General features: G+C 38.8%; 2 protein-coding genes across 6 annotated transcripts in view; one reads left to right on the top strand and one right to left on the bottom strand.

The window, feature by feature from the left end:
* TBC1D19 (TBC1 domain family member 19) overlaps positions 1-19,155 on the top strand; it is a 150,600-nt gene that overhangs the window by 81,712 nt on the left and 49,733 nt on the right. For all 5 annotated transcript variants that reach the window (XM_040625312.1, XM_008685873.2, XM_008685874.2 and 2 more), the window contains 2 exons: positions 4,218-4,292; positions 7,649-7,711. In XM_040625312.1, coding sequence (XP_040481246.1) covers positions 4,218-4,292; positions 7,649-7,711 — 138 coding nt within the window. The remainder of the gene's footprint in view (positions 1-4,217; positions 4,293-7,648; positions 7,712-19,155) is intronic.
* Positions 15,876-16,163, bottom strand: LOC103658386 (small ubiquitin-related modifier 2-like). The gene has a single exon (XM_040625314.1). The coding sequence runs from the start codon at positions 16,161-16,163 to the stop codon at positions 15,876-15,878; it is 288 nt and encodes a 95-aa protein (XP_040481248.1).

The following is a 19,155-nucleotide window of genomic DNA, read 5'->3' as shown; positions in this document are numbered from 1 at the left end:
ATAAATCTTTGAAAAATATAAAAATAAAATCACTGAAATCACTCAAACTAAAATTAAGACTTTATTTTTTAAAGCAATTTCAGGTTCATAACAAAACTGATAGGAAGGTACAGAAACCTCTCATACACCTGCTGTGCCCCACATATGCATCGTCTCCCCAGTTGTCAACATCCCCTACCAGAGTGGTACATTTGCTACAATTAATGAACTTTTATATTGACATATCATAATCACCCAAAATCCAACATTCACCTTAGGGTTCCTCTTGGTGTTGTACATTCTAAGGGTTTGGGCAAATGTATGATGACAGGTATCTATCTATCATTATAGTATCATACAGAGGATTTTAACTGCCCTAAAAATCCTCTAGAAATATTGTATTCATCTCTTCCCCTCCAATATGCTAGTGATTACTGATCTTTTTACTGTCTACATAATTATGTCTTTTCCGGAATGTCACATAGTTGGAATCTTATATTATACAGCCTTCTCAGATTGGCTTCTTTCACATAGTAATATGCATTTAAGGTTCCTCCATATCTTTCAATGACTTGGTGGTCCATTTCTTTTTAGTGCTGAATAATATTCCATTGTCTGGATGTATCACTGTTTATCCATTAACCTACTGAAGGACATCTTGGTTGCATTCAACTTTTGATGACTATGGCTAAAGCTGCTATAAATATGAGTGTACAAATTTTTATGTGGACTTAAATTTCCAACTCCTTTGGGCAAATACGAAAGAGTAAGATTGCTGGATTGTATGGTAAAGAATGTTTAGTCTTGTAAGAAACCACCAAATTGTCTTCTAAAAGGGCTGTACCATTCTGCACTGCAACCAGCAATGATCACAAGTTCCTGTTGCTCCACCTCCACCAGCGTTTGATATTGTCAGTTTTCCAGATTTGGGCCATTCTGGTAGGTGTGTAGTGGTATTTTGTTGTTTTAATTTGCATTTCCCTGGTGACATATGATGTGGAGCATCTTTTCATATGCTCGTTTGACATCTGTAATCTTCTTTGTTGAGGTGTCTGTTAAGGTCTGTTAAGCTCTTCAGCCATTTTCTAATTGAGTTATTTGTTTTCTTATTTTTGACTTTTAAGAGTTCTTTGTATAGTTTGGATAAAAGTCCTTTATCAAATGTATCTTTTACAAATATTTTCTCCTGGTCTGTGGCTTATTTTCTCATTCTCTTGACATTGTCTTTTGCAGAGCACAGGTGTTTAATTTTAATGCAGCAAGCTTATTCATTATTTCTTTTTATGAATCATATCTTTGGTATTATATCTACAAAGGCATCACCATACCTAAGGTCATCTCGGTTTTCTCCTATGTTATCTCCTATTAGTTTTATAGTTTTGTACTTTGCACTTAGGTCTATAATCCATTTTGAGTTAATTTTAATGAAGGGTCTAAAGTCTGTATCTAGATTAATTTTTTTGTATGTGGATGTCCACTTATTCCATCATTTTTTATAAAGATTGTTTTTTTGGTTTTTTTACTCCTTCATATTACTTTGCTCTTTTATCAAAGATCAGTTGACTATATTTATGTGGGTCTATTTCTGGAATCTGTATTTTGTTCCGTTGATTTATTGGTCTGTTCTTTTGCCTCTCCCACTCCCCCTGCTTGTGTTCCCTCTCTCTCTGGCTGTCTCTTTCTCTCTGTCAAATACATAAATAAAATCTTTTAAAAAAAAATTTGTCAATGTATACCATAAACAAGAATCAAACACTTTTTTTTGAAGAAAAAGTATTTGTAATACAAATGACAAAGGGTTAATCCTCATTATAAATAGCCCAACAAATAAAATAAATATAATCTAATAGAACAAATAGGTAAATGTTATGAAAGACAAATCATTGAAGTATAAATTCAAATGTCCAGTAAACATATGAGAGGATGTTCAGCTTTATTGATATTTGGAAAGTGCAAATTAACACAATAGTAAGACCCCATTTTTCATTCATGAGAAAGTTAAAACAGGTGAGGATATAGGTAAGCTTTTGCTCTCATGTGTTGCTGGTGGAAATTTGAATTGATGATTTTTGGAAAATGATCAGATAAACTATAGTCCAGCTAAAGACATATATAACCTTCAGCCTATAATCCTTCTTTTGCCAGTGTATCCCATAGTTACAAAAGCACATGTGAATAAGGATATTTATTACAGTGTTACTTGTAGTGACAAGCAACTTCAGTATCCATCTATAGGAGAATGATTAAATAAATGGTGATCTGTCTGTGGCACAGCTTTAAAAATATTAAAGTGTATGTAGCTATTAAGAAGAAAGATAGATGTATATGTGTTAACATAGAAGGATGACCATGCTATATGGCTAAGTTAGAGAAGCTGAATAATGAGTATAGTATGATTCCAGTTTATGTTTAAAAAAAAAATGACAACCAAAACCCCTACATGAAAGTGTATATTTATACAAGCATGGAGAAAACTATGGAAGAATAAAAATTACAAATAATATTACAAATACAATGCAAATAACATTAGTTTCTTTGGGAAGTCAGAATGGGAAAAGGAAGGATTATTAGATTTTCTTTATCCAGTTTTAGATTGTTGTACTTCTGTAATGGTCACATACAGTTTGTGATTTTAAATTTATTTTATTTTTAAAAAGAGGCATAACTCTGAACTTGCTAGCTTTTCCACTATAATGTTTGCTAGAAAACATTAAAGTATAATACTAGGCTCTTTGTCAGTTGTCAAGGATTGGTATTTGAATTAGGTACTGTTCCTGTCTTTAAGAATGTTCTTTTATTCTAGGGAGAGAAATGGATTCGATAGATACAATGGAAGTTAAATAAAATAATGAAATAATTTTGCCTTAGTTAAGAAATAAAAACATCATAAATAAGAGCAAAGTAATGCTTTTTTATTAAAATTAAAATGACTGAAAGTAGCAGTAAATCTCCAGATTATCTTTAGGCAAAGAGCACTTTGACCCAAATCAGAGAACTGTGTATTAAGTATCTTTCAAGATTAAGAAATCATATTTCAGGAAACATAGGGTCAGACACCATCCTGCCAAGGCAGCTGCTCACAACAGATATTCTTTGTCTCAAACGACCCTGTCCCTCACCTCTTACTTGTCTGAGGAAATGTCTTCAGAAAGAGTCATACAGATTGGTGTGTACTAGTGGAGCCAAGCAGTGTTTGGGTCTGGGCAGAAACCAGGGCTAAAAGTGCCTGAGAGATGAATGGAGGGATTGGGAGGAACACAAGGGCCAGCTAAAGCAATGAGATGGTATTTCCATCTGTCTTTAAGACAACTATTATCCACTTGATCCTCACCTTCATTGTCTCTCTCTCTCTCTCTCTCTTTTTTTCTTACCTTCATTCTCTTTTTGGGGATGCCCTGACCAACTATTAACCTGATGCTTAACTGGATTATAGTCTCAAATCCCTCCTTCCTCTCTCCCTCCCTCTTTCCCTATTTTTCCTTTCCTCCTTTTTTCTCACCTTTCCATCTTCCCTCTGTTTGTTCTATGCCTTATTCTCTATTAAATTAAACATTAGCCTAATCTTTTCACTATGAACTGTTAATCAGATTCTATGGTGTTATGGGATCATATTCTAATATTTAAAAAACTGACTTCTTTCATATGCTATGTGATTGCTTTTACTAGCTGGAATGATTTAGTATCTTTAACCTTTTTATCTTATAATAATTTAGATATTAGAAAAGCAGTTTAGAGTAGTCCTTCTGGGTGTTTGCATAGGTTCTGGGGCCAGGTTTCCTGGGATCAAATCTTTACTACCTTTGTGCCCTTGAACAGCAAGTTGCTTTTTTCTCTGGGTCTGATTCTCAAATATAAGTGGGAATAATAATCACTGAACTATTTTATTTTATTGGTATGGGATTAAATGAGTTAACCCATGTATGGTGGTTAAAACAGTTTCTGGCATCTAATAATTAATAAATATTATTGTATTTGCTGTTAAAGTTAAATAATGGTTAATCGGTTTAGCAAACATTGATTAAATACTCTACAGGTGCCCAGATCTTATCCTAAGTGATGGGATTAGGTATGTTTATTGAGTATCTACTATTGGTCAGGCATGGAGAATATAGAAGTGGATAAAATGAAGTCCTCTTAGTATTTATGATACTATTAATGATTATTATTTATTAAAATTTGAGGCTGACTTTATAAATGTGATTGACCTTTAATTTTGTTTGTTTTACTTTTAAATCTAGGATATCTTGTATTATGAGCAGCTTAAGACCAATGTGATACAACATGACCTTTTGGTGGACAGTCTAATCTATAAAGTAAGTAAAGGTGTACATAGTTTTTTCATTTCAGTAATATCATTAAACAATTATTGTGAGTCTTTACCATACAGGACCTGTATTTTATATAGTAATACATGTTAACCTTGAAAAATAATTGTAAGTGATCATTGTACATGTAAAGGTAAGATTCATTTTCAAAATTTGTAGTCTCCAGTCAATATAATCCTCCTTCCCTTTGAAGCTGTCCTCATGATTTTTTCCTGGTACTCCCATTTTTTTGATGAAAAGAATGATAAACATTTCTTGTTTCTGTAAATTCAAATTTTCTACACAAACCAAATAAAAATGCAGCTGAAAGGAAAATCAGACTATATTTTTCAGAGTCGAATCAGACTAGTATTTTTATCTTATTTATCTCATGATTCTTTAGGGCCTACTCGTTTGTTCTCTTGTATTGAATTCATTTTTATTTTTAATTTTTTGTAGTTTTAGACATCTGGTCAAGCACATCTCAAGTTTTATGATAAGGATAGATTGAGTTTTTGTCTCCAGGCATCTGGTATTGAGTTGAGGGTTGAGATGTAGATGGCATAAGCATGATGGAGGATATGCCTGATTCTGGATTAAAAATTGGGCTATTTAAAAGACTTGGATTTTTTTTTTATTTTTTTTTTAAAGATTTTATTTATTTATTCAACAGAGATAGAGACAGCCAGCGAGAGAGGGAACACAGGCAGGGGGAGTGGGAGAGGAAGAAGCAGGCTCATAGTGGAGGAGCCTGATGTGGGGCTCGATCCTGCAACGCCGGGATCACGCCCTGAGCCGAAGGCAGACACCTAACCGCTCTGCCACCCAGGCGCCCCAAGACTTGGATTTTTAATTTAGGACTTTTAAGATAGAGAAGAAGGACATATTATTTCAGGTCTCAGAAATGGGAGAGAGAAAATTACACATTGAGGATCTGAAGATTTTTATGGGTAGAACATGACCAAGGTTAATAATAACAGCGACAGCTGGCATTTAATGACTGTCTACCATGTGCCATACAGTGTTCCAAACTCTTCACATAGATTGTCCTTGATCCTGAAAGCTACCTTAAGAGTATCAGATATCAGCATTTAGGTATCATTTATAGATAAATGCATCCCCCCCCCCGGGAAAAAGCCCCACATTCAGTAAAATCATACATTAAAGATAATAGAGCTTATGGGAAAAATAGGGTTAGAGTAGCTTTTGCAACTTTGTAACCAGAGTATTAACAAAAACAATTATGGGTAGTTTGAAAGATGAATTGGACAGCTCCAGCAGGCTGCTCCTGCAGCAGCTATTAAAAATGTACACATAGAATGAAGTAGAAATGCTAACAGAAGGCAGATGGAAGTGGTGCACTGGGCCCCTGGGGCTGCTGTTAAGGTGGACACAAGAGGAAGTACAGCAGCTCGGAGATGTGCTGGGCCAGGGGTGTGCCTGTCTGGAGAGGGAGCCCCTCATACGGTCGTTTATTTTTAATTTTCTTGAAATGCAATTGTAGGGCTCATGCCTGTGCAGCAGCTGAACTGAAGGCATTTTTCCTTTCTTGTTTAAGGTTGTAATTCTACTCTTGCAATTTTGGCACCCCTATTAAAAGGAAAGTTGCACCTGAACCAACACAATTTCCATGTAATAACAGATATCATTCCCTTACCCCGTAGAAACTTATTGGCATGTGTTACAGCAAAATAGGAAGTACTATTCTTTTACCATTTTACAGATGAAAGAACTGAAGTAAAGAAAGATTAGAGAAATTAGTTAAATTCACATATTAAGTGGTGAAGTCAAGATTTAAGTGTAGGTAATCTGACTTCACAACCATACCTTTTAAATCACTGTTCACTACAGGAAGCAAAGTCTTGACTCTCTCAGAAGTTTTACATAGATTTGGATCACAGGTACTATTGTTAACTAAGGTCTAATAGTTGTGCTCAGGGGATGCTTTTAGCACAAGCATAAGAGATCTTTTGGGCTTTCAGACCTTCCAACCTCTTTTTCTATTCAAATGAAAGAGACTCCCAAGGGAAGAAGTTCAGAAAGTTAGGGAGGGCTAGCATGAGAATTCTCTTTGCTGCCAAGATGAATTTCAGTTTGAATCAGTAAAGGAAGAGGTAAACAGTTTGTATCTGAAAAATTAAATATAAGTTTTAGTAGAATCAATCCTGACTGTCCACAGCATTAGTACTTTTAAGAAGATATCTGTCTCTGGTTGTTCCAGACGTGTGTGTTGAGCTTCGCTGATCTTTCTGGAGCAACTCCAAATGTTAAAGTCAGCTTTTGAAGGAATGGGCATTTAAAAAAATTACTGAAGTTTCATTACAGCTCCCTATGGCAAAGACTAATTTTTAATTTAACTGAAAATAAAGTAAAATTATGTTAGTGATTGAAGGAATGGATGGAACAAGGCAACACTAAATTTAGAACATCACCAGTTTTTCTCAACCTTTTCTTCATTATTGGCTCCCTGAAGAGAAAAATTAATTTTTCTCTAATATAAAAAAATTAAATACCAAAGAGTAAGATTTGGAGGTCTATAAACCATTGTAATATGTAAAATTTTTTGGCTTTGGAGAACTAATTCTTACCCCCTTAGAGGTAATATCATCCCTATTAAGAATGCATTATCTCTACCTCTACCCATATTGTCTTCTGACTTAGACTGACCCTTTCTTTTCTCTTAATTTGTGTCTTTCAGTTTTTCTAGACTTAGCACATATTCACTACCTCTAAAATCATCCATGATTCATTTCATCCTCCCTTGACTGCTGCTTTGCTCAACAGCCTGGTTGAAATTTGTAGATTGAGCAATATTATCTTGGATTTCTTTAATATTTCTTTCTAATTGTTCGCATATTTCTACTACATAGGTATTCTTGCTGGTGAGATTATAGACTTTTTGAAGATAAACAATTGTTGGGTAATATGCAATGACTTGCAAATGAATAATCACAATGGTGTGGAAGATGTTTGGTATTTAAAGGGAATGGCAAGAATGTGAACTTGAACAGTAGGGGATGATTTGGGAACAGTAATTTGGGGCCAGCTTGTTATGGTTTCTTCTGAATGTTATGATTGCATCTGCTTTTCCAACTTTAAGACACTTAAATATTAGATTAAAAGAAGGCAAAAACTGAAATAAATAATAAGGAATTACTAATGGAACCTAAAAAGTTGTGAGCAATTTAATGTGTCACATATATTAGTCAAGCAAATTTATAGCAGTGATGAAATCTAATTGAGACATTTATAATCATACATAAGTAAAATCATTACAGTATTATTTCTAGATAATGCATTTATGTCATAGTACTATAGACATATTCCTTTAGGTTCTTTTCAGTACTCTCTACCTTTAATTATAGGATGTGAAGTTGACAGCAAGCAATGATGATTATTATTTTGTATTTGAAGATTATTTATATCAGGTAAGTTGAAAAATCAAAATATATAATGTTCTTGTTTTAAGTGCTCTAACTCAGCATACTTTAGGAAGTATCTCTGTTTTTAACTGAATCCTCCTGAAATCTAAGCCATGTTTGTTCTTTATCAAATATTCTAAGTTTAGAATAAGGTTAACTTTTGTGCTTATGTGGAATTGGGTGGGAGAACAAGAGTTCTCAAATGAGTGTTTGGGCTGTTTCTTTTGGTCATATTTGCTATGACCAGGAGAGGTATAGGCACAGATTCTTAAACTGGGTGTCAAATTCATACTTAAGCCATCCCAAGATGTTTAGAAAAAGCATTTTACACACTTTTCTATTAAAAGTATTGAATAAATAATTTAATGTTTTGCGGTCAGTTTGAGGTGTCTTGATTATTCTTGGATCATTTCATATGCTAATGTTGTAGATGTTTGGGTCCTTACCTAAGTCTTTTTAGTATCTACTAAAATTAAAACATCTTATCTTAAATAGAGAATGTGTCCTTTATATAGAATTGCCTAGATGATATTCTTTTTTAAAAGATTACACATATATATTAATAATTTTAGTTTGAGTGTCAATATAAATGTCATGGTGAAGATATCTAGTTTCCATGTAGTAATTTCAGCTTGATTGAATATAAATGAGTTCCAGCTGTTTGGATTAGCAGATTTCAGTTGGTAATAGTGGTGGGAGTATGCATGTGTTTAAGAAAAAGTTAAAAAAGAATCTCTCAAGGTTTAATTATTCATTCGAAGAACTGAAATCCAAAGCCTTTATGGGTAAAATTAAGTTTTGAAGTAACCCTAGAAACAAATTTAAGAGGATTTTAATGATTTCACATATGTGACTAATTTTTCATTTTAAAAAACAGTAAAGATGTAAAATTCCATTTTTAAGGTAAAGTCAGTTATTAATTAAAATTTAGAAAATACAAAAATCTGAAAGTTTATTTACTTATGTCACCAGTATGTATACCCCAGTGTCTAATTGTTAGTAATCAGTAAAATTTTGACTATACAGGTAAAGTTAATGTTTCATTTATGTATTAATGTTATTTTACTGACAACCTCTAAACTTAAGAAAATTGAGTGGATATTATTACTTTTGGAATGGTAGCATGGAACCATCCCCAGCAGAAAAACCATAACTGTTGAAAATTATTTGAAAAACAGAAACATTTTAAGTATCTGAAAATGGTCCTAAGGTCATACATCAAATCAGAAAAAAAAGAAAATTATTCAAGAGAAGCTACTAAATCCCAGTAAGAACAGTCTGTGGCACTTGAGCCATGACACACTCTCTCCTTCCCCTCACCCCCAGGTCAACAAGACAGAAGCTTCAGTTCATCTGAGTGTGACCAAGACGATAGGGTTCCCTTTTCCTCTAACTTCCAGTCAAGGGCTACGGTAGCTCTACAGAAGTTGTAGGTAGCCAGTATTTTTCATATCCTTGAGCTCTTTGTTGCAGATGCTAAATTCCAGAATATCGCTGCCAAGAAGTCACAAGCTCCCTTCTTCCACCTAGCCTTCACTCATAGGGCAGGCCTCTGCCCCAGATGCTCACCTGCTCTCACTAGGCTGAGAATACTGGGGCCCCACTTCCCACACGCCAGTTTGCTCCTAGGGTGGCAGTTCCTCACTGGGAGAGGCAAGCTGAGAACACCAGAGGTTACTGTCCCCAACCAGTGCCCTTCTCAGAATCAGAAGTGGGCCAGAGTCCCTACCCCTAGCTCCAGATCAGTGACTCAGATATTTTGTCCCGGGACATAAGAAAAGAGACTAATGAAGCCGTCCTCAAAGAACTGACTTTAAATGGAATGTGAGAAAGTTCAAGCTTAATGGGCTTCTCTAAAACAGTGGAGATTTTAATGACAGGCAATTAAGAGGAGGCAATTAGCTTCATAAGAATAACGAGCTAAAACTACAAGCCGCCTAGTTTACCAGAGACCAGAGAAACACAGCTGAGAAGAGCCTTGCCGGGGTGGTAACAAATTTCAAAGACTGGCTTCAAAAATGACTTCTGTAAAGGATTCAAAATTTAATTGTATCAGACCGTGGAACAATGTATGCCTGAGAATGTTGTTGAAAACAGTAGAGCAATCACCTGGCAGTTAGTGGAGCCTAACATCTGGTTGGGATACAGGGGCAGAGAGCTTAGAGAGGTCAGAGAGAGAGAGACAATTAAAAAGAGCCCTGCTAGAGACAACAATTGTTGGAGAGGATGTGGAGAAAGGGGATCCCTCCTACATTGTTGGTGGGAATGCAAGTTGGTACAGCCACTCTGGAAAACAGTGTGGAGGTCCCTTAAAAAGTTAAACATTGAGCTACCCTATGATCCAGCCATTGCACTACTGGGTGTTTACCCCAAAGATACAGACGTAGTGAAGAGAAGGGCCATATGCACCCCAATGTTCATAGCAGCAATGTCCACAATAGCCAAATCGTGGAAGGAGCTGAGATGCCCTTCAACAGATGACTGGATTAAGAAGTTGTGGTCCATATATACAATGGAATATTACTCAGCTATCAGAAAGAACGAGTTCTCAACATTTGCTACAACATGGACGTCACTGGAGGAGATAATGCTAAGTGAAATAAGTCAAGCAGAGAAAGACAACTATCATATGATTTCTCTCATCTATGGAACATAAGAACTAGGATGATCGGTAGGGGAAGAAAGGGATAAAGAAAGGGGGGTAATCAGAAGGGGGAATGAAACATGAGAGACTATGGACTCTGAGAAACAAACTGAGGGCCTTAGAGGGGAGGGGGGTGGGGGAATGGGATAGGCTGGTGATGGGTAGTAAGGAGGGCACGTATTGCATGGTGCACTGGGTGTTATACACAACTAATGAATCATCGAGCCTTACATCGGAAACCAGGGATGTACTGTATGGTGACTAACATAATATAATAAAAAATCATTAAAAAAAAAAAGAGAGAGCCCTGCTAAAAGTTGTGTCATCGAGGAGTGACTGTATACTCGAGGCTGCACCCTCTGACACACATCAGAGGCTCCACACTGTGAGAGAAATGAACTTCAGTAAAATGTTCCAACCAAGTCAGTAAACAAGTAAGCAAGCAAACTCATGTTTGATGTAGTCTCATTTATTTTTGCTTTTGTTCCCTGTGCTTTTGGCATCGTATCCAGGAAATCACTGCCAAGACCAATGTCAAGGAGACTTTCCTCATGTTTTCTTCTAGTTTTATGGTTCAGGTCTTAAATTTAAGTCTTTAATCCATTTTAAGTTTGCTTTTGTGAGCGATGTAAAATAAGGGTCTAATTCCATTCTTCTATATGTGATTATCCGGTTTTCCCAGCACCATTTATTGAAGTGCTATCCTTTCTGCATTGAGTATTCTTGGCTCCCTTGTCAAATGTGAGTTGACTGTATATGCAGGAGTTTATTTCTGTGTTCTTGATTCTGTTCCATTGGTCTCTGTGTCTGTTTCTGTGCCGGTACCATATGGTTTTGATTACTGTAGCTTTGAAGTGTAGTTTGAAATCAGGAAGTGTAATGCCTCCAGCATTGTTGTTCTTTCGCAAGACTGCTTTAGCTCTCCAGGGTCCTTCACATCTTTATACAAGTTGTAGGATTGGTTTTTACAGTTCTAAGAAAAATGCCATTGGAATTTTGATAGGGATTACATTGAATCTGTAGATGGCTTTTGGTGATACCCACATTTCAACAATGTTATTTCTTCTGATCCATGAACAGGGATATTTTTTTCCATTTGTGTTGTCTTCATCTTCTTTCATCAAAGTCTTGTACTTATCAATGTAGATCTTTCATCTCCTTGGGTAGATTTATTCCTTTGTATCTTATTCTTTTGGATGTTACTGTGAGTGGGATTATTTTTGTTGTTGTTTTTAAACTGTTTTGTTATTAGTGTATAGAAATGCAACTGTTGGGCACCTGGGTGGCTCAGACGGTTAAGTGTCTGCCTTCAGCTCATGTCATGATCCCAGGGTCCTGGGATCGAGCCCTGTCTCAGACTCCCTGCTCAGGAGGGAGTCTGCTTCTCTCTCTCTCTCTGCCACTCTCTCATGCTGTCTCTTTCTCTCTCTCTCTCTCAAATAAATAAATAAATAATATCTTTTTTTAAAAAAGAAATGCAACTGTTTTCTGATGTTGGTTTTATATCCTGCAACTCTACTGAATTGGTTGATTAGTTAGTTCTAGCAGCTTTTTGGTGGAGTCCTTAGGATTTTTGTGTGTATAAGTTCATCTTGATGCAGGTGGGTCAGGTCTGAGGACTCAAAGGGGGTCCCACTGGACCAGCCAAGAGGGTCCTTGGCTTCCCACAGGATGGAAGTCAAACATGAGCCAGCAGGAGGTGAAAGCAGAGTTTATTGAAGGTATATAGAGAGAAGATACAGATGGAGTATCTGGGCGACTCAGAAAGGAAAAGAGGGAGTCTTTGCTTGGGGTCTGAGGTTTTTATTGATGATTGCAGTCTTCTGCATGTGTCTTCTCAGGCATCCAGGAACTGATCAGAATGAAGACAGGGTCCAGGTGTCCATCATAAGTCAATTATTCCTGGAGCCAGGGGGTCTTGGCATGAAGGTGTTTAGTGACAGTGGTCTATAATGTGCACAAAATGGCCTCACCTGGTCATTCCTTAGATGGCATGTTGTGCTGGAAGACTCCAAAGAAAGCATTAACTCTTCATCCCTTATGAGGAGGACATACAGTAAGGTATGTGTAGGGCAAGGGTGCAGGTCCTAGCAAGAATAGAAGCCGGGAAAAGAAGCAAAGGGGGAAAAAAACAAGATTTTTTTCTCACGGGGTCCCTTCGGTTTCCCTGTCTCATTCCCTGCTTTGGGATTTTCATCCTTCTATTCTTAGGGGGTGTTGAAGGGCGAAGGTCTCATCTTCTGTAGCTTCTTCAGGCTGAAAGGGATTGTAGACCCTGCCTATTGGAATGCATAAAAATCCTGATTAAATGAAGGGCCCCTACTTGTAGATTGTCAGAGATGTTCATGAGGCGTCATCATAGTAATAGAACGCCTCCTAGAGAATATCCGTTCTGATAATTTTTCTGACATATTTATGCAGAGCATGCAACAACAGTAGCTCCCACAGCAAAGAAAGAGCCCTAGCAGAACTACTGCTACTACAAGTAAAAGAAGTTTTTTCCACCAAGACCATATATTTCCACTAAACCAGGAAGAAATCCAATCATTGAGGGAACTAGAGGAGTCAGACATTGCTTCAATTTGGGCATGCATGTCTGATAAAAGTTTAGATACATTAGCTGAGTTATCTGGGATATATACACAACATTCAGTCTTAATGATAGCACAGGTTCCTCCTTGAGCTGCTGTTATTATGTCTAAGGCCATCCTATTTTGTAATACAGCCATTCTCATTAATGCAACTTCAGAATTTAACTGGCTGAGTGCATGCATACTGTCATTAAGGGCATGTGTGGTATAGTTTGTAAGGGCCTCTACATGCCAGATTATGTCTTCCATTCCCAGTTGGGGCAGGAAAATACCTAATAGGTGATCATACCAGTGGAAGACTGACCGTGTCCAGCGATGGAGTAGATGGGGATAATTTGCAGGCATAGGTAATTTATCACGCAATCTCCCTTGCATCCAGGGAAAGCCCAGGGTACAGCGCCCTATCCATCCAGGGGGTAGCCAAGGCCACAAATTTGTGCCACATAGCCATTGAGTTCCATTGGGTGCTAACCATCTGATGCCTGGTCGTCTTATCCAATCAGTAGCAAACCAATCAGTTGCTTGTAAAACAATGATATGGGTACAAGCTCCTGGGGAGAGCCATCCTAATTTACGGGTGCTATTAGGCCAGGCATCATAGGTATGATTTCTTTGCTCCCAACATAAAAGAGCTTTCTGGTTTAACTGGCCTATGGTAGGAGTAAGCCACATAAATTCATCCCATACTTGAAAATAACCATCCTCAGTAAATCTCATATTATTAGGCTTAGTTGTTCCCCACAATGCTTTATTTTCAATCTTAGAGTTGGCATATTCAGTCATGATTTTGGCAGTCTGGGGGTAGGAAAAAGGTCTTTTATGGCCTGGAGAATTCCAGGTAGTATTTACCATAGGCCAACAAGAAACATCTCTGTTAGTGATAGAGATGTCCCTATATATGCTTGTATTGGGCTGGAAAACCATATCTTTTACATATTGGTGTAAGTAATGCCAGTCTGTGCCTTGTAAAGGGGAAACCCACCACGGGAGGCCTGAGGTGCTGGATAACGGCAAGAGGCCACAAACCCAGCAGGAACTTCTCTGTAAACTATCAGCGTAGTGTTGAGCCCATTGCAAAAATAAATTAGAGCCAGTAGCTTTTCCTAGATATAGGTAAGGAAAGAGTAAATTCAGAAAAGTGAAAGATTTGAAAAGCACCATTGAGCCTTACTTATTGGTCCTTCAGAGCAGCAACTTTAGTCTTTTCCTCAGGGTCACAGGCGTGGGTGGATGCTAGGAGCTTCAGGTAGACATGCAGCAGGTATTTTCTTGAAAAGATAGCTTAATTCGTTGACAGGCTCACAGGCATATGTGTCCCCTTCTTCCCTTGGAGGCAGTATCGAAGTTGGCTCCTACAGAGACTCAGGAGAGATAGGTTTGATTCTGGACAAGTGATCCTAGCTAAAGATACCTTTAAGTTTTACTGCTGTGGGGGTGCTGAGTAAAAGTTGATAGGGCCCTTCCCACCTTGGTTCAAGCTGATCTTCTGGTGACCCCTTTTTCCATGTTTTTAATGGTATCTTGCTCCCTGATGGCATTGGCAGAGACCACTTGTCTTCAGTGGGGTTCGGAAGTACTTTATGCCATACTTTTGGAGAGACTAGTGCTTTACCCACACTGGTAATATATTTTAAAATTTGATTGGTTTCCTCAGCAAACCATAAAGTTGCAGTGAGAAAAGTTCTTCCATATGTTATTTCAAAGGGGCTCAATTTAAGATTCCCCTTTGGAGCCACTCTTATTTTTAGTAAAGCAATCAGCAACATCTTATACCATGTTTCATGAGTTTCTCAACAGAGTTTTGCCAAAGTTCGCTTAAAGTTGTGGTTCATTTTGTCCACTTTTCCTGAAGATTGAGGCCTCCATGAGAGATGAGGTTGATAGCAGATCCCTAGGGTCACTGATAATTGTTGTGTTATTTTAGCAGCGAAAGAGGGTCCATTATCACTTTGCAGACTTCAGAGAAGTCCAAACCTAGGTATGACTAATAAGATCTTAGAAACGTCTAAAGCCCTGTCTGTCATAATAAGGAAGGCCTCTACCTACCCTGTCAATGTATCCACATAAGCCAAAAGATACTTACATCCCAGAGAGGGTGGCTTTTGAGTGAGGTCAGGTTGTCAGTCTTCCCCGTGGTAAATGCCTCCATATTGAACTGGCTTAATTAAGAGGGGAGGCATAGGATGGGACCCTGGGTCATTTCTGATACAAATCTCACATACTCTGGTACTTCTCTTATAGTTTTGGCCAGATTCTTTCCTCCGAATACTTGCTGCAGTAGATTTTCCTTAGTGTCTCTACCAAAGTGAGTAATGTGTTTGCTTAATTATTTTTTTTTTCATTTTAAACAAGAAGTTTATTTAAACAACAAGATGGTTGACTTGAAAGGAAAACAATGTAGGGTTCATTTCTTTTAGAGTAATTTATCCCCACTTAAAGACAGATCATCTTACATGTAACAGCTACATACAAAAAAGTTATAAAATTGTCCTTGGTTTTGCAATGATAAATGAAAAACATTAAAATTCTCCAATCACACAAGGTATGCATAGATTTTTATGTTCTTTTTTTTGTTAAACCGTGAAAGCAAAACAACTTGCTGGACTATAAAGATAAGAGCTGACTAAGCGTGCCCCGAGTGGAAAAAGGGGGTATTCTCACAGAACCAGTATTTTCCCCTATCCCATCTCCATTTGATGTCAATCAAAACATACCATTGGCCATTGAGTTTATAAAAAAAAAAGGGCAATGTGCTTGTGCACATGTATAGTTACTTTATGTCCACCAAAGGAATGGGGAAGGGGAAAGTGAAAGAATGGAGAACATTCTACTGCAGGCATCAGGGTGTGGTGGGACCGAACTGGGGTTTGCCAGCTGAGAACGTCTTCTTGGTTGGGAGGAACAGAGTCCTGGAGTAAAGCAGCGAGCTCCCGTTTCAGTGGATGCCTCCTGTCTGCTGCTGGAACACGTCGATTATATCTTCGTCCTGCATGTCCAGCAGTGCCGGCGTGTCCGTTTCCTTGATCGGGTGCCCGTCGAAGCGGAACCTGACCTGCGTCACCGGCAGACCCTGTCGTTCACAGTAGGCTTTCATCAGCTTACTGAGTAGCGTATGCCTCTTAATCTTAAAGTACACCATAGAGCCATCCTGCCCCGCCACCTTCAAATGGATATGGTTGTTGTTCTCAGTCGGGACTTCTTCCTTGGGCTTTTCCTCAGCCATGGCGAGCACCGGGCCTCCTCAGCTGCCGCTTCACCGAAGCGGTGCCAGGTCCACACTGAGCGAGCGCGCCAGCAGCACCAGGAGCGGCAGAAGAAGGCTTAATTATTTTCCATTGCAATGCCTTGGGGAGTACATCTTTATTATTTAATACATACCATCCCAATCGATTTCAAATCCCTTTTGTGAGGCCCATTGAGCCTCAGAGGGAATATAGCTTGGGCTGCTTTCTGGCAGAGGACCTTCTGGAAGCTAACACCTGTGTAACAAGCTCTTTCTTCCTTGCTGCCCCTTTTGCTATTCTGTCCGCAAAATCGTTTCCTTTACTCGTGATGGTTTGGTCTGTTTGGTGTGCTTTACAATGTACAACTGCCCCCTCGCAAGGTTACAGCCTCTAGTAATGTTAACATTTCCCCTTTACGTTTTATAGGGGAGCTGTTTGAATTTGATAGTACCCATTCTTTCCAGATGGCTGCATGGGCATGAAATATTAAGAAGCCATATTTGGAGTCAGGATATATATTTAACTTTAACCCTTTACCTAGTTGTACTGCTTAGATTAAAGCAATTAGTTCAGTCTTTTGTGCTGAAGTATGGGGAGGCAAAGCTTTTGCCTCAGTTATTTCCTGTAGGCTGACAATAGCATATCCGATTTTTCTGGTTCCCTCATGCGTAAAGCTACTTCCATCCGTAAACCATTCGGCCTCTGGATTGGGCAGAGGTTTGTCCTTCAAATCAGACCGGTTTGAATACACTAGTTGTACAGTGCCCACACAGGAGTGGATTAGAAGCTCCTGCTTGCCTTCGTCAGGTAATAGAGGAGCTGGGTTTAAGCCTCCACGCACCTGGAGGGTTAGTTACTTCAGGGGTGTCAAGGAGGAGGGCTCGATACCTCAGTGATCTCTCTCCTGTTAAACATTCATGCCCTTTGGCTTCTAAACCCCTTGGACTTGCTGTGGGATCATGACATCCAGATGTTTTCCTAGAGTAAATATGCTAGCTTCTCCAACTCAGTGGGCAGTCACAGCCACTGCTTGTAAACATCCTGGCCATCCTTCTGCTACCAGATCTAATTGTTTGGAGAAATAAGCTACTGGTCTAGGAACAGGTCTGAGTTTTTGAGTTGGGAGACACAAGGCTATTCCTCTCCTTTCTCACACGTATAAGGTGAAAGGTTTTTCCAGGTTTGGGAGCCCTAAGACAGGAGCAGTGCTCAGTTTTTCTTTCATACCTTTGAAGACTTGGTGGCAGTCATCATTCCATTGCAGGGGTTCTAAATCACTTCCTTATAATGCTTTATAAAGGGGTTTGGCCATTAGGCTAAACCCTGGAATCCAAATGCAGCAAAAGCCTACATGCTTAAGAAGATTCTTAATTGCCTTTTTGCTTGTGGCACTAAAATATTCAGTATGGCTGATTTTCTGTCCTGGACCAGTGTCCGTGCCCCTGGAGTGAAGACATCACCTGGATATTGAGCCTTCTCCTTAAAAGTCTGGGTTTTCTGGGGAGATACTCTCTGTCCCCATTGTCCTAAAAAGTTATGGGTGATGGTTGTATTTTCATCAGAATACTCTTTTGTTGGGCTAGCAATCAATATATCACCCACATATTGAAATAAAGTTCTATTAATCAGTTGTAAATCCCCCCATTCCCTTTTTAAAGCATTCCCAAACAAATGTGGGCTGTCTCTGAATCCCTGAGGCAGCACTGTCCAGGTCAGCTGGGAGGTCTCACAAGTATCAGGGTCGGTCCATTCAAAAGCAAAAAGATATGGGGAGTTAGGGTGTTCTGGTATGCAGAAGAAAGCATCCTTTAAGTCTAATACCATCAGTTTGCATCTGGAGGAACTTGTGTCAGTATAGTGTAAGGGTTAGGGACTCTAGGATGAATAGGGATCGCTGCCTCATTAATTGCACTCAAATCCCGGATAAAGCAGCACTGCCCATTTGGCTTCTTAACTGGTAGAATGGGGACATTACAGGGTGACTGACAAAGGGTTAATAACCCATATTTCAAAAATTTCTTAATTAGAGGCCGAATACCTTTTTGGGTCTCTGGTCTTTTCCAAGAATATTCTACACGTGGTCTTAGGGAGATAACAATGGGTGAAATATTATTGGCTCTCCCGGGAACTTCTGTTTCCCATACATTGGGCATTATTCTGATTGTAATATGGGACAGTATACTGTCTGGCACATAGATGTTATTTCCCACTTGCATGTCTAGGCCCATTATCATTATAAACTTTGTTTTCTCTACATTTGGATCTGTCAGTCCTCTTTGGATGGTAGTTTGTGGCTTAGTAAGTAAGTTGCCCCCAGTAAGGGAGTAGGGCATTCAGATATCAGGAGAAAGCTATGTGAAAGCAAGAGACAGCCAATGCCACAAGCTAGTGAACAAGTAAATTGTCTCACCTGTGGCCATCCATCTATTCCAGTAACTGTACAAGAGTGCTGGCAGAGAAGCCCATTAGGCTGAGTCAGGACAGAGTAAGTGGCTCCTGTGTCCAATAAAAACTCAATATCCTTACTTGCCCCATCAGAGATCACCTGAGGTTCCTGGTATGTTATGTTGAGATGTCTGGGAGAAGCCATAGGGAGAGTTCGGGCCCCTTCAGTCCTCTGTAATTTTGGTCAGCAGAGGTTTTGGGTCTGGAACCACCTTCCTTCTGAGGTGGGGACAATCCTTTTTCCAGTGGCTGTCCCCATCTTACTGAAGGCACATTGATTGGGACCCAGCCTTTTGTGAGCCAGGGGCTCTATCTTGGCTTTGCCAGAGTCCGGCCTCATAGGTTTCCATATACGGGGATCCAGGAGTGGTGAGTTCCCCAAAGCTGTGGCCAAAAGTTGGGCATGGCATTTATTTTGGACAAACCTCTCCTCCTTCTCTGCCCTTCCTCTATTATTAAAAACAGCAAAAGCCATATCCAACAATTGGTTCATAGGAGTTTGGGGCCCACCAGTTGCCTTCTGTCATTTTCTCCTGATATCTGCTG

The sequence above is a fragment of the Ursus maritimus genome, unplaced genomic scaffold, assembly GCF_017311325.1.
Source record: "Ursus maritimus isolate PB19 unplaced genomic scaffold, ASM1731132v1 scaffold_8, whole genome shotgun sequence".
NCBI lineage: Eukaryota > Metazoa > Chordata > Mammalia > Carnivora > Ursidae > Ursus > Ursus maritimus.
Note: the sequence above shows the minus strand (reverse complement) of the source record. Positions and strands in the feature narration are given on the sequence as shown.